The sequence below is a fragment of the Peromyscus eremicus genome, chromosome 20 (genome assembly GCF_949786415.1).
Source record: "Peromyscus eremicus chromosome 20, PerEre_H2_v1, whole genome shotgun sequence".
NCBI lineage: Eukaryota > Metazoa > Chordata > Mammalia > Rodentia > Cricetidae > Peromyscus > Peromyscus eremicus.
In genome coordinates this window covers 29,370,532-29,386,139 of record NC_081436.1, presented here as the reverse complement: position 1 = coordinate 29,386,139, position 15,608 = coordinate 29,370,532, and the positions used below count along the sequence as shown (strand labels likewise).

The 15,608-nt window shown below is 52.8% G+C and overlaps 1 protein-coding gene across 1 annotated transcript in view; it reads right to left on the bottom strand.

The window, feature by feature from the left end:
* The window catches only part of Ago2 (argonaute RISC catalytic component 2), an 80,659-nt gene extending 65,481 nt beyond the window's left edge, over positions 1–15,178 (bottom strand). The window contains exon 1 of the mRNA XM_059248121.1: positions 15,007–15,178. Coding sequence (XP_059104104.1) covers positions 15,007–15,028 — 22 coding nt within the window. The 5' untranslated portion in view covers positions 15,029–15,178. The remainder of the gene's footprint in view (positions 1–15,006) is intronic.
* Between the last annotated feature and the right edge of the window lie 430 nt (positions 15,179–15,608).

Genomic DNA, 15,608 nt, shown 5'->3' with positions numbered 1-15,608 from the left:
TCCCAGCACTACCATCTGGAGGCTCACAACTGTAATTCCAACTATAATTCCAGCTCTGGGGTATTAACAGCCTTTTCTGACCTCCCCCCACACATATACACTCACAAAGACAGACAGACATAAATGAGAATAAAAATAAATCTTTTAAAATAAGAAAGAAAGAAATCAGTGTGGAAGCAGGGTGTCTCAGAACTGGGGAGGCTGAGGCAGGAACATCAATAGTTCCAGGGCATAATCAGACAGTGTCTCAAACACACACACAAAGGCCTTATAAGCTCTGTGATGCATTCCTGTACTGGGGAGATGGAGTTCAAGGCCAGCCTCTGACCCTGTCTCAAAAAGAAACCAACATACATATACCACATACCCTTGGGAGGGGAAGGGTGCTTCAAGGCTGGTTTGGGGAAGGCAGGATGGAAATTACTATAGCTTGAGTACCCCTTATCCAACTGGGAAGTGTTTCCAACTATCAAACATCTGTGGCTATGTAAGGAGCCATTTTGGGGTCAAAATGCAAAAAAACCCATTTGTATTCAGTACTTTTTGCTCGATGAATCTTGCCTGTGCCTGATTACAAGGTCACGGGTGCAGTTCTCTCTACTGGCATCTGAGGGCTGAGTTTAAAGCTGCAGGTTCTGGTCTCCGCATTAGCAATGGATTGTCTGCAGTCTGCAAAGGCCACAGGGCTGGGTGACCTTCCTTCTATGTGTCCTGCAGGATGAATGTCAACCACAACTCCTTCTGGAGCCAGACCTTAAGAGGTCACTACCCCCGCCCCGCGCCGCCAAAAGAAAAGCTACACAATGACGCACATATTTTTTTCTTTAGAAAAACTGTCTTTCTTAAAAATATAATGTTTATATTAGTACATTTTTGGCATGTTGTTGTCTTTGTGGTTTGGGGTTTTTTCATTTTGTTTTTGAGACAGAGTTTCACTATGACTTCAAACCTGAGATCCTCCTGCTTCAGCCTCCCAAGTGCTGAGATCATGGACATACATCCAGTAGATGAGTGCTGGGGACCGAGGCCAGGGCTTCAGGCGGGATACTCTATAAACCACCTGACCATTTTAAGTCCTCGGCTATCACGCTAACACAGCACTGAATGATCTATGATGCCCCCAGCAGAAAGGCATTCGGAATCCTCAATTACAGAGATGAAAGCCCTGTGCTCCACTTCAGCCATCTTCCGAACGTCTTTATGTGACTATGAACGGCCATCTCCACTTGTTTTCTCAAAGCATCAAGGCCACAGGCTGAGTGTGGTGATGCACGCCCTAAGAGAGGCAGAGGCAGGAGGATCTCTGACTTGGAGACCAGCTAGGGAGATATGATGAGACCTTATCTCAAAAACAGACAAACAGCAAGAGCACCCACAGCCCCACCTCAGATGTCTCTGAGGAGGGGAGCTCTGACACACGTGGAGGCCTTTCAAGGGTGGCGGCCACCAGTCCGTCCCACGGAGCTCAGGCCCAGCCAGTGGGCACCAGCTTGTCTTCTGTCCACCCGTGGAAACCCGATGGCTCAGAGCTGAACCTACTACCCAGCGTGTGGCCAAGGGCTGGGTCTTAGAAAGTGAGAATGTGGCACACTGCATCAGGTCCCCCGGGAAGAAGCCACCACCTGACGCCGAGGGTCATGGTAGTCGTCAGCAATTGCCCCAGCCCCAGGGGCTTTCACCCACTTGCACGGTTCTCAGACTGAACCAGTCATCTTCTGCGGAGTTTAGGGCAGGGAGTTTGGCCCACATGGCATCTGTGCCAGCTCTGGATTTCCAGAACCCCCAAATCTAGGGAGCCAGACACATATCCTGCCCTTGGTTTCTGAAGCTTGGCAAATTGCTGTGTCCTCCATGGTTATCTGGTTATTTCAGTTTAAACAGCTATTTATTGAGTGCCCAGCTTAAGAGACAGTAAACATTGTTCACTTCAAAATACATAAAATTGCACCAGGGAAAAGCCGCTGAGCAAACAGGGGTGCCTCTGCCCTCAGAACGGGCAAACAGCAATCCCCGCCTGGCAGCCAAGCTTCAGGGTTAAAGGACGGGCCTATCATGCACCTCACCAGGCCTCGGGACCTGCAAAGTAGGGCAGGGAAACTGAGGGCTGCAGCATGGCTTACAGCAAGGTTACCCACTGCTTCCCTTCTTTCTGGGGTGGGGAGGGGCGGTCAGTTTAATTCTGTAAAACAAAACAACAACAACAACAAAAAAAAAAAGGCTGGGTGTGAAGCTCAGTAGCAGAGCACCTGCTTGTGTGAGACTAGACTTGGGTCTCAACTGGGGAGACACTGGCACCTTCCTGCTCTAGCTCTGTGGAGCCCTAAGGCCAGGAACACAAAGGGACTCGATGCAAATGGCCCAATGGGCCACCATCCTACCATCTAAGGGTATAAGTCAGGAATGCTCCAAAGTGACCCACAAAAGCAGGGCCAGCGGTCCCCCAAACAAACTAGTAGACACATGCTTCAAGCATGGCTCCTGGCCCACCCAATCCACGAGTACCTCTCTTCTGACAGAAAGGCAGGAAATGACTGAGCACCAGGGGCTTTCACCCTTCACAAGAGAATGGGAAGGTGAGTTTGGAGGCAGCAACAAGCCCATGGATCCAGACAAAAAAAAAAAAAAAAAAAAAAACCCAGTTCTTACTGCACTCACGGGGCCACAGGCACACCACCACCAAGTCAGATCAGCATTCAGAATTCAAAACACCGACCTTAAAAACAAACAAACAAAAAAACTAAAGTGCATGGTGGCACACGTCTTTAATTCCAGCATCTGGAAGGCAGAGGCAAGCAGATCTCTGTGAGTTCTGGGTCAGCCTGGATAGATAGATAGATAGATAGATAGATAGATAGATAGATAGATAGATAGATAGATAGATACATACACAGAGACAGACAGACAGACAGACAGATACCCATTTGCTCTTTAATCAAAGGTCCCAGCCTCGTTCCCGATATGGGTCCAGTGCTGTGGGCTCTGACCTAAGCCCAGAAGCACTCTTCCCTGCAGGAGACCTTGGTTTTTAAGCCAGGCCGACCCTCCTGTACGTCTAGCTCAAGTGCTCTCCACAGTGTTAAGAGAAACCACATCTGCTCCTGAGTGGCTGGCTCTGTCCTAGACCTGGATTGAATTAGAGTTCCCTATGCTGTCTCTCCCGGGGCTTTGTTTAGAAACAACTCTACAGCGTCCGACCACATGCCTGGAAACTCACGTGTGAGAACAAAAGATGCCTGTTCCCATTCACAAAGGAGGTTTTGGGAGGGAGGCTCAGTCACTGTCCCCCAGCTGGTAATCCCTAATCTGCAATTTTGAGCCTTTTTCGGGACATGAGGGAAAACGCTAGGGATTGACGGTACCTTGCCACACAGGAGCTCAGCGGGTTCTCTTGGGAGGACAAGGTAGGGCTCACACAGTCCTCTTTAGCTCCTATGCCCCACAGCCCAGTCAGCCAGCACCTCACCAGCACCCAGAGCACACTGGCACTCCTCAGAGCAGCCACGGCACCCCTTCCCACTCGAAGCTCGGAATCACACTTAAGGACGTGCACCACACAGCACACCTCCACACAGGACCCTGTAAAGTCATTTACACACTGGAACACTTACTAACCATGACCCATGACCAAGAACAATCGGCCCACAACTTGACAACTACACATTACTAAATGACACAGACAAAGTACAATGCACAGTGCTAACGATTCTGATGCCAGAAGTAATTTCCTATGAACACACAGCTACTCCTTAGAGTAACAGTAACAGCACGATTACTACTCCCACTTTACAGACAAGGAAGAAACCCAAGGAGCAGGGAGTGAGCCTTGGACGCTAACCATTTCCACAGACCCTCTCCAAGCATCTGCCCCACCTTACCTTGGACGCAATTCCCACCCAGAAGGCAGTCGCTTTAAAAGGTGCAGATGTGTCTTAGCGTGGAGTCTTGGTGCCCAAGCGCCCCGTGTTTTCAGGGAGGAATCTGCTTCTCTCCGTGCGTACAGACCTCCCAAGTCACTGATGCTCTTCTTACAGCAGTGACTGTGCTGGCGGCCAGGGCGGCAACAGTGAGCATCACTATTGATATGTGAGAAGCTGCAAAGACGGGATCCCAAAAGACAGGGACAGAGCAGACCAGGCACTAGAGAGAAGCTGACTGCACACCGGACACCATGATGCTTCTTCAGCTCTCAGGAATGGACCCCTGCGGTCCCACTACTGGGGAGACGGAGCACCAGGAAGAGAGGATTCACAGAGCTTCCCTCTGCCCTATGATGTGCTCCCTCCTGCAGCCGACACCAGCTTTATCTCCCAAGTTCTCTGAAATGGGGACACATACCCCTTGATCATGAAGAACCGAACAACAACAAAATTGAAGGCCATGTGGTTGTGGTGACTGTACACACTCAGATTGTGACAAGTTCAACAAGGAGGCCAAGGGACCAAGTGCCACCTCTTAAGATAATGCTGCTGGCTGCCGGGCCTCATCAGTGCCACACAGAGACCAGGGGAGCACATGCCAAGCTGCGCAATGACATGTGGCAGGTGGCCATCCCTGGCCTCAACAGCCACTGCTGCCAAACTGCCAAGCCCAGCTTGGGCATGAACTTGGTGGCAATTGATACTCTGAGGGCAACACCAAGGTGGACTGCCCCAGTCAGGGCTCGCAGCCTCCTCGCTGTTCAGATTTCAACCACAACACAGTGGCCATGTCATTCTCAACTACAGACTATTTACCTGCCAGCCCAGTGCAGAGAGGGCCTTTCACAATGGGAGGCATGAGATCCCGGGGCCTAGGGCACAGGTAAGTATACAAAGCACAGTCCAGTGACAGCTGGAGGGAGAAAACAGAAGAGGCACCAAGACGGTGCAGGTGAAAGCCATGAACCATGAGAGCTTCTAGGACTGTGTGCGTCATCCCTAATGAGACAGAGAAAGATGAAAGTCAGGGCAATAAAGTGGACTGCAAGGCCAGAGATGGGGAGAGCCAGACACAGGGCAGGCTGAGAGCAAGGGGTGTCAAAGGACACGCTTGGCCACAAGAGTTTGTGTGCATACAACATAAACAAATATGCTGGGTAACGAGGGCCAGGCACTTCGACCCGCTGACTAGCTACAGTGAAGCGTGGAGGAGGCTGGAGTCAGTCCCGAACTCCTGGCTTCTACCACTAACACAGGAGGGTGAGTGTGGGTGAATCTATCAATACAGTGTTTTCTGGCTATGTCCACCACGGGACACCCCAGCAGCAATGAGTCCCCCAGCACCCTGCTTACGGCTTCTAACCTCACTCCTCTGAAGAAATCGGCTCAGACAGAGGGAGAGCCAACAGTTAACAGGCAGGGTCGCAAGAGTCAAGACAGATGGGAACCACCACAGCCCAGCATGGGGAGCATGCTGGAAAGGGCTACAGATGTGAACACTGGAGGTACAGAACGCACCCATGAACTTCCTGGCTTCTATAACAGGTCCTGTGATTGGACAGGGGCACAACCCAGGTGCTGACAGAGGACTCTCAACTCCTCTCTTCTGGGAGGCTGCAGTCATTTCCGAGATTCAGGAGCCAGGCACTGGTTTCCATTCCCAGCAGGAGGGAAAGGGAAGAACAAAGGATGTTTTGGATGCAGATCTGGGACCAGAGGGGCTGGTCCATTCCTGAAGCAGGACATCAGGCATGGACAGGCTTTAGATTTTTTCCTCTACTTTTCTGTATATTTGAATTATGTCCCACACCTAGAAACCCCTTACCGCTTTTTTCCAAGTCTATAAACAACATAACTGGTCTCTAGGCACAGGGCAGCCTCCTGGCCCTGCTGTGACCACACCCATGAACCTACACATCTTGCAACGGGCTCCCCATCCTTTTGGGTGGAGGGGGCTAAGCCCACAGCAACCTGTGTTTTGCCCAGCCTCCCTGGGACCCTCTCAGTCTCCTCCTCAGGCAAAAAAACTGTTCCTGGTTTCCCACCTATTTTACCCCCTCTGTGAAGGCTGCCTGTGGTCTTCCATGCATGTGGGAAGTGACCCTTGGTTCCCATTTGTGCCCCTGGCTTTAAGCTGGCAGGGCAGGAGCTGAGCTTGTGTTCACTGCTTCAGCAGCCCAGGCTGGCAGCTAATACTCAGACCCCAGGACTGATCAGGATCCTGGACTCCTAGAGTTCCACCACTCACTCAGGGTCTGGGCTGCAAATTCCACAATGTGTTCTAACGAGATAAACAGATCTTAGATCTCTTAGGTACAACTGGGAAAAAAAAAGTCTGTAGACGTCACATTTTCCCATCAGGTTGATGGCTAATAAAATATGACAGAAGAGGATTACCAAAGAACTTGACTTTCTAACCCTGGCCTGGTGCTCCACACCTGATCTCGGGAGGATTAGGATTCAGTCTGCCTGCTACATATCAAGTCCCCACTTTAAAAAAACAAAACAACAACAAAAAAATCACTTCACTTTCTAAAACTCTGAAATGCCAGTGAGCAGTGACGTCTCTGCCCAGTGACAGTGGGTGGCAGTGAAGAAACCAGGTCCTCAGAAAGCTAGTTCTCCAGTAGATCAACTCCCATGCATGATATCGGGAAAACACAGTGGACACACAAAAGCCTAGACCCAAATGTTCAGAGGAGCATATTAACTGCAGCTGAAAGGAAGGCAGGACCCCAAGAGACGGAGAGTGGAGGCTTATTCATAAGACAGATGATGTGCTGATAACAAAGAAAATGAAAAGCCAGGTGGTGGTGGTGGTGGTGGCACCATGCCTTTATAATCCCAGCACTCGGGGAGGCAGAGGCAGAGGCAGGTGGATCTGTGTGAATTTGAGGCCAGCCTGGTCTATGGAGTGAGTTCTAGGCCAGCCAGGGCTACACAGAGAAATGCTGTCTCTCAAAAAAAAAAAAAAAAAAAAAAAAAAAATCTTGAGAACAGACTGCTAAGCAAAACACCCAGACACAAAAGGCCGTGGTATTGCTTGATTCTGCTCCTCAGAAACGTCCCCAATAGGCAATTCAATAGCACGTCAGTCACTGGCTTTTGAGGCTGGGGGGCAGGGATGGGGGTTAGAACTAGGTACTAACGTTGGTACTGTGACTGCACCAAAGACTGGAGATGTTCCTGATGGATGAAGGTGTGTGTGTGTAAAGACTAACAAAGGACCAGACGAGGGTGTCAGGTGTCCTCTGTCACCTTACTCCTCTGAGGCAGAGCCTCTCCCTCTCCCTGAACCTGGGAAGTCCTGTCTTGTTTTTTTCCTCCCAGCAAGTCCCCGCCATTCTCCTGCCTCCACCCGCCTCTATGCAAGGATCCAAACTTCACTGCTCTCGCTTGCACAGCAGGGGCCCTTCACCACTGAGCATCTCAGCAGCTCTTCAAGTGGTCATTTTGAATTCTTTAAAGATTTCTATTATTTTAATCGTATGTGTGTGCATGTGAGTGCACATAAGTGCCCGTGGATGACAGACAATCAGATCCCTAGGAACTGAATATAGGCAGTGCGGATGCTGGGAATGGAACTCGGGTTCTCTGGTTCTGTGCAAGAGCAGTCTGTGCTCTTAACTACTGAGTCATCTCTCCGGCCTCTTAAACGGTTAAATTTCTGTTACGTAAACTTGGCTATTTTTTTTTTTAAAGGCTGACATTTTGAAAGACCTTCCCTGCTCTGAAACGCCAATCATTTTTCTTCCCCTCTGTTGACAAAGCAGACCCACTTGGACTAGATAATGAGAGCAGTACACACTGCAGAGTCCTGCTGATCAGACTCTGAGTGGAGGCCAGGAAGGAACCGCCACAGGGCCAGTGGAAGCCCCAGGTGCCATCCCGGAGACCAGGGCTGGTGTGGCAGGAGAGGAGTCACCTGCAGCAGCAGCTAAGGTCTGATCATAGGACGATGACTTGGCAAGATTCTTCTTCTTTTTTTTTTTTTTTTTTTTTTTTTGGGGGGCGGGGAGGGTTTTGAGACAGGGTTTCTCTGTGTAGCTTTGGAACCTGTCCTGGAACTCGCTCTATAAACCAGGCTGGCCTCGAACTCACAGAGATCCGCCTGCCTCTGCCTCCCAAGTGCTAGGATTAAAGGCATGTGCCTCCACACCCAGCTTGGCAAGATTCTTCACACTTGTCATTCGGTGAATGAATCTGAACATGTTTCAATAAAAATGTGCAAAAATAAAAACAAAACCCACGTTTTCAAATGAGTGTTCCTTGGCGTGATACCTCCATGAGCTTAGGAGGGCTGTGCCTTGCACGCCCAGGGGCCCAGCATCGCCACTCCACCCTCCCTGTGGCAGCTGATGATAAGTGTCCTGGCACTCTCTTGAGAAGCCAGGCCCAGGGCTCCGTCTTCTGTGAGCACTGAGGCAACTCCTTGCCACCCCAGGCAACCAGGATTCTCTACGGAGGGGTGACCCAACAGAATGAAATTCAAATCCCTTCAGAGACCAATGGCGTTCTGCTCTTTGCTTGCCACCGTGCACACACACGCAACACCACACACATTCCTCAGCGAGTCTTCCGCTTACTTCAGCGCTCGGTTTTCCAACAGCCACCCGCTAAGTCTTTTCAGGGTGTTCAACCCTGGAGTTTCATCCTTAGGAATGGCGACCACACGGCAGGACACAGGAAAACCAGACTCTGCTGCCGGAGGACTTCCAGACCCACAGACGCTCACCCCCCAGGTCACATCCCCAGCGAGGACACCTGTTACTGTCCTGGTCCTCACTGTTCCCAAGCCTTGTGGCTTCGGGTGCTTAAAAATGCAGAGCACAGTTGCCATGGCATTTCTGGAACTCCTTAATGGTAAGTTCACCCCAAGGCTCAAGGATGGAGCAGACAAGTCACAGTCCTAGCACCCCGGCATGGCAGTCCTGGAGTATACCCTGGAGCTTTTTTTAGAAAAGAGGGGCAGGTAAGCAGACAGACAAGAAGCAGATAAACTTAACTGTTTGGGAGCTCTTGGGAAGTCGTCAGTTGATTTTTCATTCTCTAGATTGCCCAAGACAGACAGTTCTCTCAGGCCCATCCAAGCCAGGTTTCTGGCCCAGCCCCACTCCTGACTCGGCTTCCTGTCTGCCCTGCCATCCTGCCCAACATGGCGTTCTTGGGAATGTTTCCTCCCTTCTCAGAGGCCCTACTGGAAGCACCTGGGAGTCCCACAGCCCTCGGAACAGCAATCACCTGTGGGGAAGGTGGGGCAAGGCCTGCAGGTGATTCTGGCTCTCCTCCAGGCCCATCCAGTTCAGGGCCAGAGGGCTGATTGAGTGTGAACTGAGGATCCCAGACTGCTCAGGCCCAAAGCCTTACCCCCTTACCCACTTCATCTGGCTTTTCCGGGCCCGCCTCCAGCACTCACCCCAGCTTCAGATTGCTCCCTTCCACACCCCAAACCTAATAGCCCTAAGGCACGGTGACATCTGGCCTCTCTTCCTGCCATGGCCATGAAACTAACTTACCCAATGTTTAATGAACAGTGGGTGTCAGGCTGAAGGTACAGCCAAACTCAATGCCTGTCTAGTTGGATCATTCACACCCAAACTTCATGAAGTACACAGATCAGTCTCCCCGAGAGACTCACAGCCCACCAGGACAATGAGGTCTGGCTCAACTCCATTTACCCCTGTAGAAATGGTTTGGGGCATTTGAACAGTTGATCCCTAGTTGGCTTAGGAGGTGTGGCCTTGGAGGAAGGACATCACTAGAGGTGGGCTTGGAAGGCTCAAAGGACTCTGCCATTTCCATTTTGCTCTGCTTCATGCTTGTAAATGTCTGAAAATGTGAGCTCTCAGCTTCCTGTTCCTGTAGCCACGCCTCCTCACCATGATTGACTCTGATCCCCCGGAACCATAAGCACCAAATAAACCTCCTTCTGTAAGTTGCCTTGGTCATGGTGCTTTATTATCGCAGCAAAAGAAAAGAATCTACTATACAACCCACAACCCATCACCACCTCCTTCTCCCAGGTGATGGAGGTAAAGGAGGCCGGGAGGGTGACAGGGCAGTCCCCATGACTAGCCCCGGGCCTGTCACCTCCCCCACAGAGCTCCAAGCTCTGTCAATCCTACAACTGTAAAAAGGAGATTCAAGCAAGGGTCACTCCATCCAAAGCATCCTCCACAGAAGAGAGCTGTCTTACCTTGGGCCCTGACCACCCAACCACCCAGTCACCTACACCTTTTCTTTCCACTCCCACCCCAACACAACATGAAGAGCTACTGGATGTTTTTCCAGAAACTTTCCAGTTTGACCAGCTGGCACCACAGTGATTGCGAAGCAGTTTCTGCCCACTGGCCCACTGGTGGGCCCTGTCTGCCTACCTTGGGTAACCACCAATCATCCTACCAGAACGTTCTCAAGATGACTGGGGACACGTACACACGGCTCCCCTTCGGCAGAAAAAGAATCCAGGTCACAAGGTCCAGAGGGTGTGAGCAACCTGGGTAACATCTCACATGGAAACTGAGACCCACACAGATGTCAAACTAGGAGGACAGGACTGAAGGGGATGACCGTGTTCATCAGTCCACGGCGTCTGCTGACACATCCCAGATGTTGGTCCAGTACCCAAGAGCCAGAGGCACCGTGTTCTCGGCAGGCAGCAGAGGCTCTGGCTTGCCTCACACGTACCTGGTGGGGCCCCTGCTTGGGGCCACAGTGGCACATTTTGGTACAGCATCTCAGGGACACCACATGTATACCTTCGGGCATCAGGAGGACTCCAGATGCGCTGGGTGTGAAGCAAGGGCACACACTCGGGTCCGATGCTCCTGACTTAGCTATGGCCCACCAGGTCTGCCCCCATGTCCCGATCCCTCACTCGACTGGAGAAAGCTCCCAGTTTAGATAATGATCCCTGCACAGCTCTACTGAAAAGCTCAGAGGAGGGTACAGTTGTTTGGGCTCAAAGAGAAAATAAATAAATAGATAGGGATTTCGGGGTTCTTCAGCTTTAGGGGTGAAAGTGGGAAATTAGTAGGAGCTTGAGGCCATTTCATCACCACCAGCGCTTCACTTTAACCGCCCAGAGGGAAAAGGACCGCACAGGCATCAGGCTGGGCCTGGGCCAGCACAGCCGCGCTGCCCAGGAGATAGCGATGCTGGAGGGGTGAAGCTGGAGGGTGCACAGGATAACTGGAGCAGATAAGGGGATGCAGAAGACAGAGCGTGACTCCTCGCCCCACACCTGAGCCCAAAACTGGGGAGGGGAAATCCACCTTAGGGCAGGCTATCAGATACAAGCTACACAAAGGCCATCCAGATTCTCTCCGCCTGGATCGCGGAGTTGAAAGTGGGCCGTGGATAAAGAGGCCCCCGCTGCAACTCAAAGCGACCCGTGCAAAAACACCCTCAGGATGAGGGAGTCGGAGTGGACGCGAGCAGGGGGGTCTCCTTCAGCCCTCACAGAACAGGAGAGCAGGTGGGCGGACTCTGAAGGCCAGGCAGATAGTTTTAAGTACCGATCCAAGGGAGGCAGGCTGCAAGGGAGATGCCGGCTTGGAGATCTGTAAGACCTCCAGTGTCAATAAGAAGTCGAACACGCAGACAAAGGGGGCAGAGGCCGTTTTCAAGGCTTTGGTGAAAAGCTGATATGATGGCACACATCTGGGGAGCTCTCACCAGGGAATATAAACCAGTTCAAAGCCAGCCCGGGCTACAAAGTAAGACCCTGTTTCAAAAAAACAAAATACAACCAAGAAAGATTTAGAAGCCAGACACCCCAATTTACATGTTCTTCCATTAACTCCATATTCTACTATCAATTGTAGGGGCTGGAGAGATGGTTCAACGGTTAAGAGCACTTGCCGCTCTTGCAGGACCCAGGTTCTGTTCCCAGCATCCACGTGGAGGCTCACAACTGTCTGCGATTCCAGTTCTGTGATGCCCTCTTCCGGCCTCTGGGGCCACCAGGCACACACGTGGTACACATACATACATGCGGGCAAACATGAATACATAAAAATGAAAATAATTTTTAAAAAGCAGGCTAATTGTAATCGCGTTTCTGGAGCCAAGAGAAGTGGCAGCACCTGGTGTAACAATGGCAGTGAGCCATGTTCACGTGTACCTGTGCCAGCTCTCCGTGGCGACATAAGGCTGCAATCCCAGGACTCTGGAAGCGGAGGCAGGAGGACGAGTTTGCGACAACCCTAGGCTATACAGCCCACCCTGTCTCTGAAAGGGAAGGAAAAAGAAATCCCTGTATTCTGTACACACAGACATGGCAGGATGAGACGCCAGGGTGAGACTGCAGGGCTGGAATCTGCTTTAGGATGTTAATGGGAGGAGAGGCAGCTGATAAGCCACGGCTGGAACACAGACATCTGCTGGGGAGGGAGGGGATAGGCAGAGACCCAATCTTTAGACACCCTGCATTCATGTTTGTAAAATTACTTCACGGTAGAAACTTTTTAAAAATCATGTGTTACATTTTCTACAATAACAATTCATAAAGTTAAAAAAAGAAAAAGAAACATTTTTTATCAGACTGGCAGCTCAGGCTCTTGAACTGTAAAGAATAAACCCAACCGTGTTAACAGAGAAACTCAAAGTTACAAAATGTTGCTTCTTAAGAAGGTACAAGCCAAAGCTTTTACATGCCCCCTCCCCACCCACACTTATTTAAATTCCCCCACAGGCTACTGGGCTGGGGGTGGGGGGAGAGATTTCCCACAAATGCTCAGCCACCATGCTGGGCATTCCAGGCGTTGGCAGCATTTTCCCTGCGGCACAGAAGCCGCCAAGCTGCAGTGGTACCCTCAGACACAACTGGAAGTTGGGGAGAATCCGGGGAGCAGGGCCAAATGCTGGCATTAGAGACCACAGTGCATGCATCGATGCTCAAAACCCCGGTCCTCACCGGCGGCTCCCAACCCAGTTTTCCCGTCACAGAGGTTATTTTGTAGCAAATTCTCCTGGGCTATAAAGCAGGAGGCGAAGCACCCGCCAGGCAATTTAAGAACCTTTGGTGGGGGATCTCACCTACAAGCCACTATGTAAGAATAGTAGGAAGTTTCGGGGAGGGTAGTGAATTTACATACCCTAACATAACCTAAACCACTAATCCTTCAGGAAGGGAAAAAAAAAAAAAAAAAAAAAAAAAAAACAAACCAAACCTACCAAGTTCTGAACCTTGGCCCCTGACGCTATGAACTTCACACATGTAACAGTATTTGTTTGTAACAGGCGGGGTAAGAACTCACGGTGAATTCTATTTTTCAAGTTAATTTACTAAGTATTTACTTCCCATCAAGCTGAGGAGCAGCAAAACTCTGTAAGTTTTCTAGAATTCAAATCCAATGGCCTTCCATTCTCCTAAATGTGGAAATATGGTTGAATCTCATTGAAGAGATTTGGGGGGGGTCCTTTTAAGCAAAATTAAAAGCCTTGGTATGTACAATAAAATGGAGCTGCACTCCAGCCTTGCAATTACAGCACACTGGCCCACCTGCAACTTGGGTTCCTTCCCAGCCTGCCATTAGCCAAGAATTATCCTACAGGCATCTCTTTTCTCGCCCAAGGCTTTCTGGATAGAGGGGACTGTCTCTCCCTTAGGCCACAATGCAGAGGCCCACGCAGCAGCAGCCATCTTCAAAGATGCCAGTGACCAAAAAACGAACGGGCTGATCCAGAGGGCTACCGCATTCTTTTCTAAAAGGCAATATCCCCTTGCAGAACACACAGTAGGTTCTTATTTCCACCCTGTCTGGGAGGAATCCACACCAAACAGGTAGTTCCAACGGTGGATCAAGGTCAAAGAAGACTGGGAAGCCACTTCTATAGGAGTGTTCAAACAGGTTGTCCTAATGTCTGCTGGCTCCCGGATGTTACAGGGCCCTCAACGTCTCTGAGCCTCCACTGCCTCTATTCAGAATGAAGACCCACTGTGGAGGGCTGAAAGAACCACACACAAAACAGAGGAAAGCCTGGCCTCGTACCCGAGGAAGTCACTAGAAACTGACACTCTGGAAAAACGTACAGCCTCAGAGCTAAGGTTTTCTGGGTCCCTCCACAGCGCTGAGCTGGGGGATTCCCACACTCTGGCAGGGGCTGCCCTCGCCACTTCGAAGGCAGGCTCCAGACCCCCAACATCTGTCCCCAGGACCTGGCCACCTCCCAGGCGCAAGGTTAAACGGGTCTCCAAATTGCTGGAAACCCTATAATGAACGCATTTACAAGTTGGTCAGTGGGCATTCGAGGAGCCCTATGACATCAGGAGAGGCGGCGCACTAGGCTCGGAGCAGGCACCACGGGGGACCCGGGAAGATCTAGGAAGCTTCCAGATCCCACCGTGGGGAAGATCTGGGGAGGCCCCGGGGCCGAACCACTAGGTCAGGTGGGCAGCAGAGAGGGCCCGCGGGCGCCAAGTACAGCCTGGCGGACAAAGGGGGGCAGGCTGAGCCCGAGCAAGCGGCGGGGCGGCCGGGAAATGGAGCCACGTGCCTGGCGGGAGAAGGCGAAAAAGCGTTCCAACACTTGACTGTTTTCTCAGCCCCGCGAGTAAACGGCCCTCCACTCTGCTCGGGAAGCGGGGTGTGGGAAAACGCGTTCGTGTTTTTAAGTTTTCTGGAACTTTTCCAGGGAAACGGGCACGCTGGTGGGAAGGGGTGCCACGGCGGCCACCCGCTCCGCTAGGAAATCGCAGGGCGATTAGCACTTGAATGGGGAGGGCGGCTGCCCGGCGTGGAACTGCGCCGGAGCGGGCGATCGCGGTCCTGGGGCCCCGGGGTTCGGTTCCCAACCCGTCCAGCTCCCCGCCCCAGGGCCGGCGGGCTGGACCCCGCTGCGATGCGCTCGGGGCCGGCGGGAGGAGCGCTGCAGGGAGGACGACGACCCGCTGCAAGGCCGGGCCTGGGCCCCCGCACGCGCCCCGGCTGCGCGGATCGGGCGCGCTGGGCCTCCCCGCCTCGAGGCCCTGTCCGGCCATCCCGAGGCCACGTCGCGGCCCCACAGGCCCCCCGTCGTCCCCGCCCGCCCCGCCCGCCCCCCACCAACCGCCGCGGCACGAGCGCCGGGCGCCTCGCGGACTCACCGGGGCCAGCTCCCGAGTACATGGTGGTGGTGCCGAGGGCTGCGGCCGAAGACCGGCCGCGCGCTCCACGGGCCCCGACGCCGCGAGCCGCCAGGAGCAACCGGCCGCTCAATCCGCCCCGGCGCGGCTGCCTCGCAGAACAGGTTTACCCGACGCGGCCGGGGCGGCGGGCGGAGGCGGCGGGAGCAGAGGGGGGGGAGGGGAGCGGGAGGAGGGAGGGGAGGAGGAGGGGCGAGAGGGACGACGAGGGAGGGGACGGCCGGGAGGAGGGGGGGAAGAGAAAGAGGGGGGAAGGTGGCAGAGAGGGAGGGGGCAGGGGAGGAGGCTGGAGGCGGCCCGCGCACGCGGGGCAGCTGGATGGGTGGGGGGTGGGAGAGCAGCGGCGGCCCCTCGAGTGGTTGCCCCGAGTGCGGGACCCCAGAGGCGACCCCAGAGCACACCGGCCGAGACCTTTCCTGCAGCCGAGCGCGGCGACGTCTGGCTTCCGGGCGCGGCTAGCCCAGCACTGCGACCCAGTCGGGGTCCTCCCGCGCCGAGCGCCTAGAGCCCGGGCTGCGTCCCGCCGCGCACCCGCCCCTGCACCTCGGCCTGGCTCTTTAAGT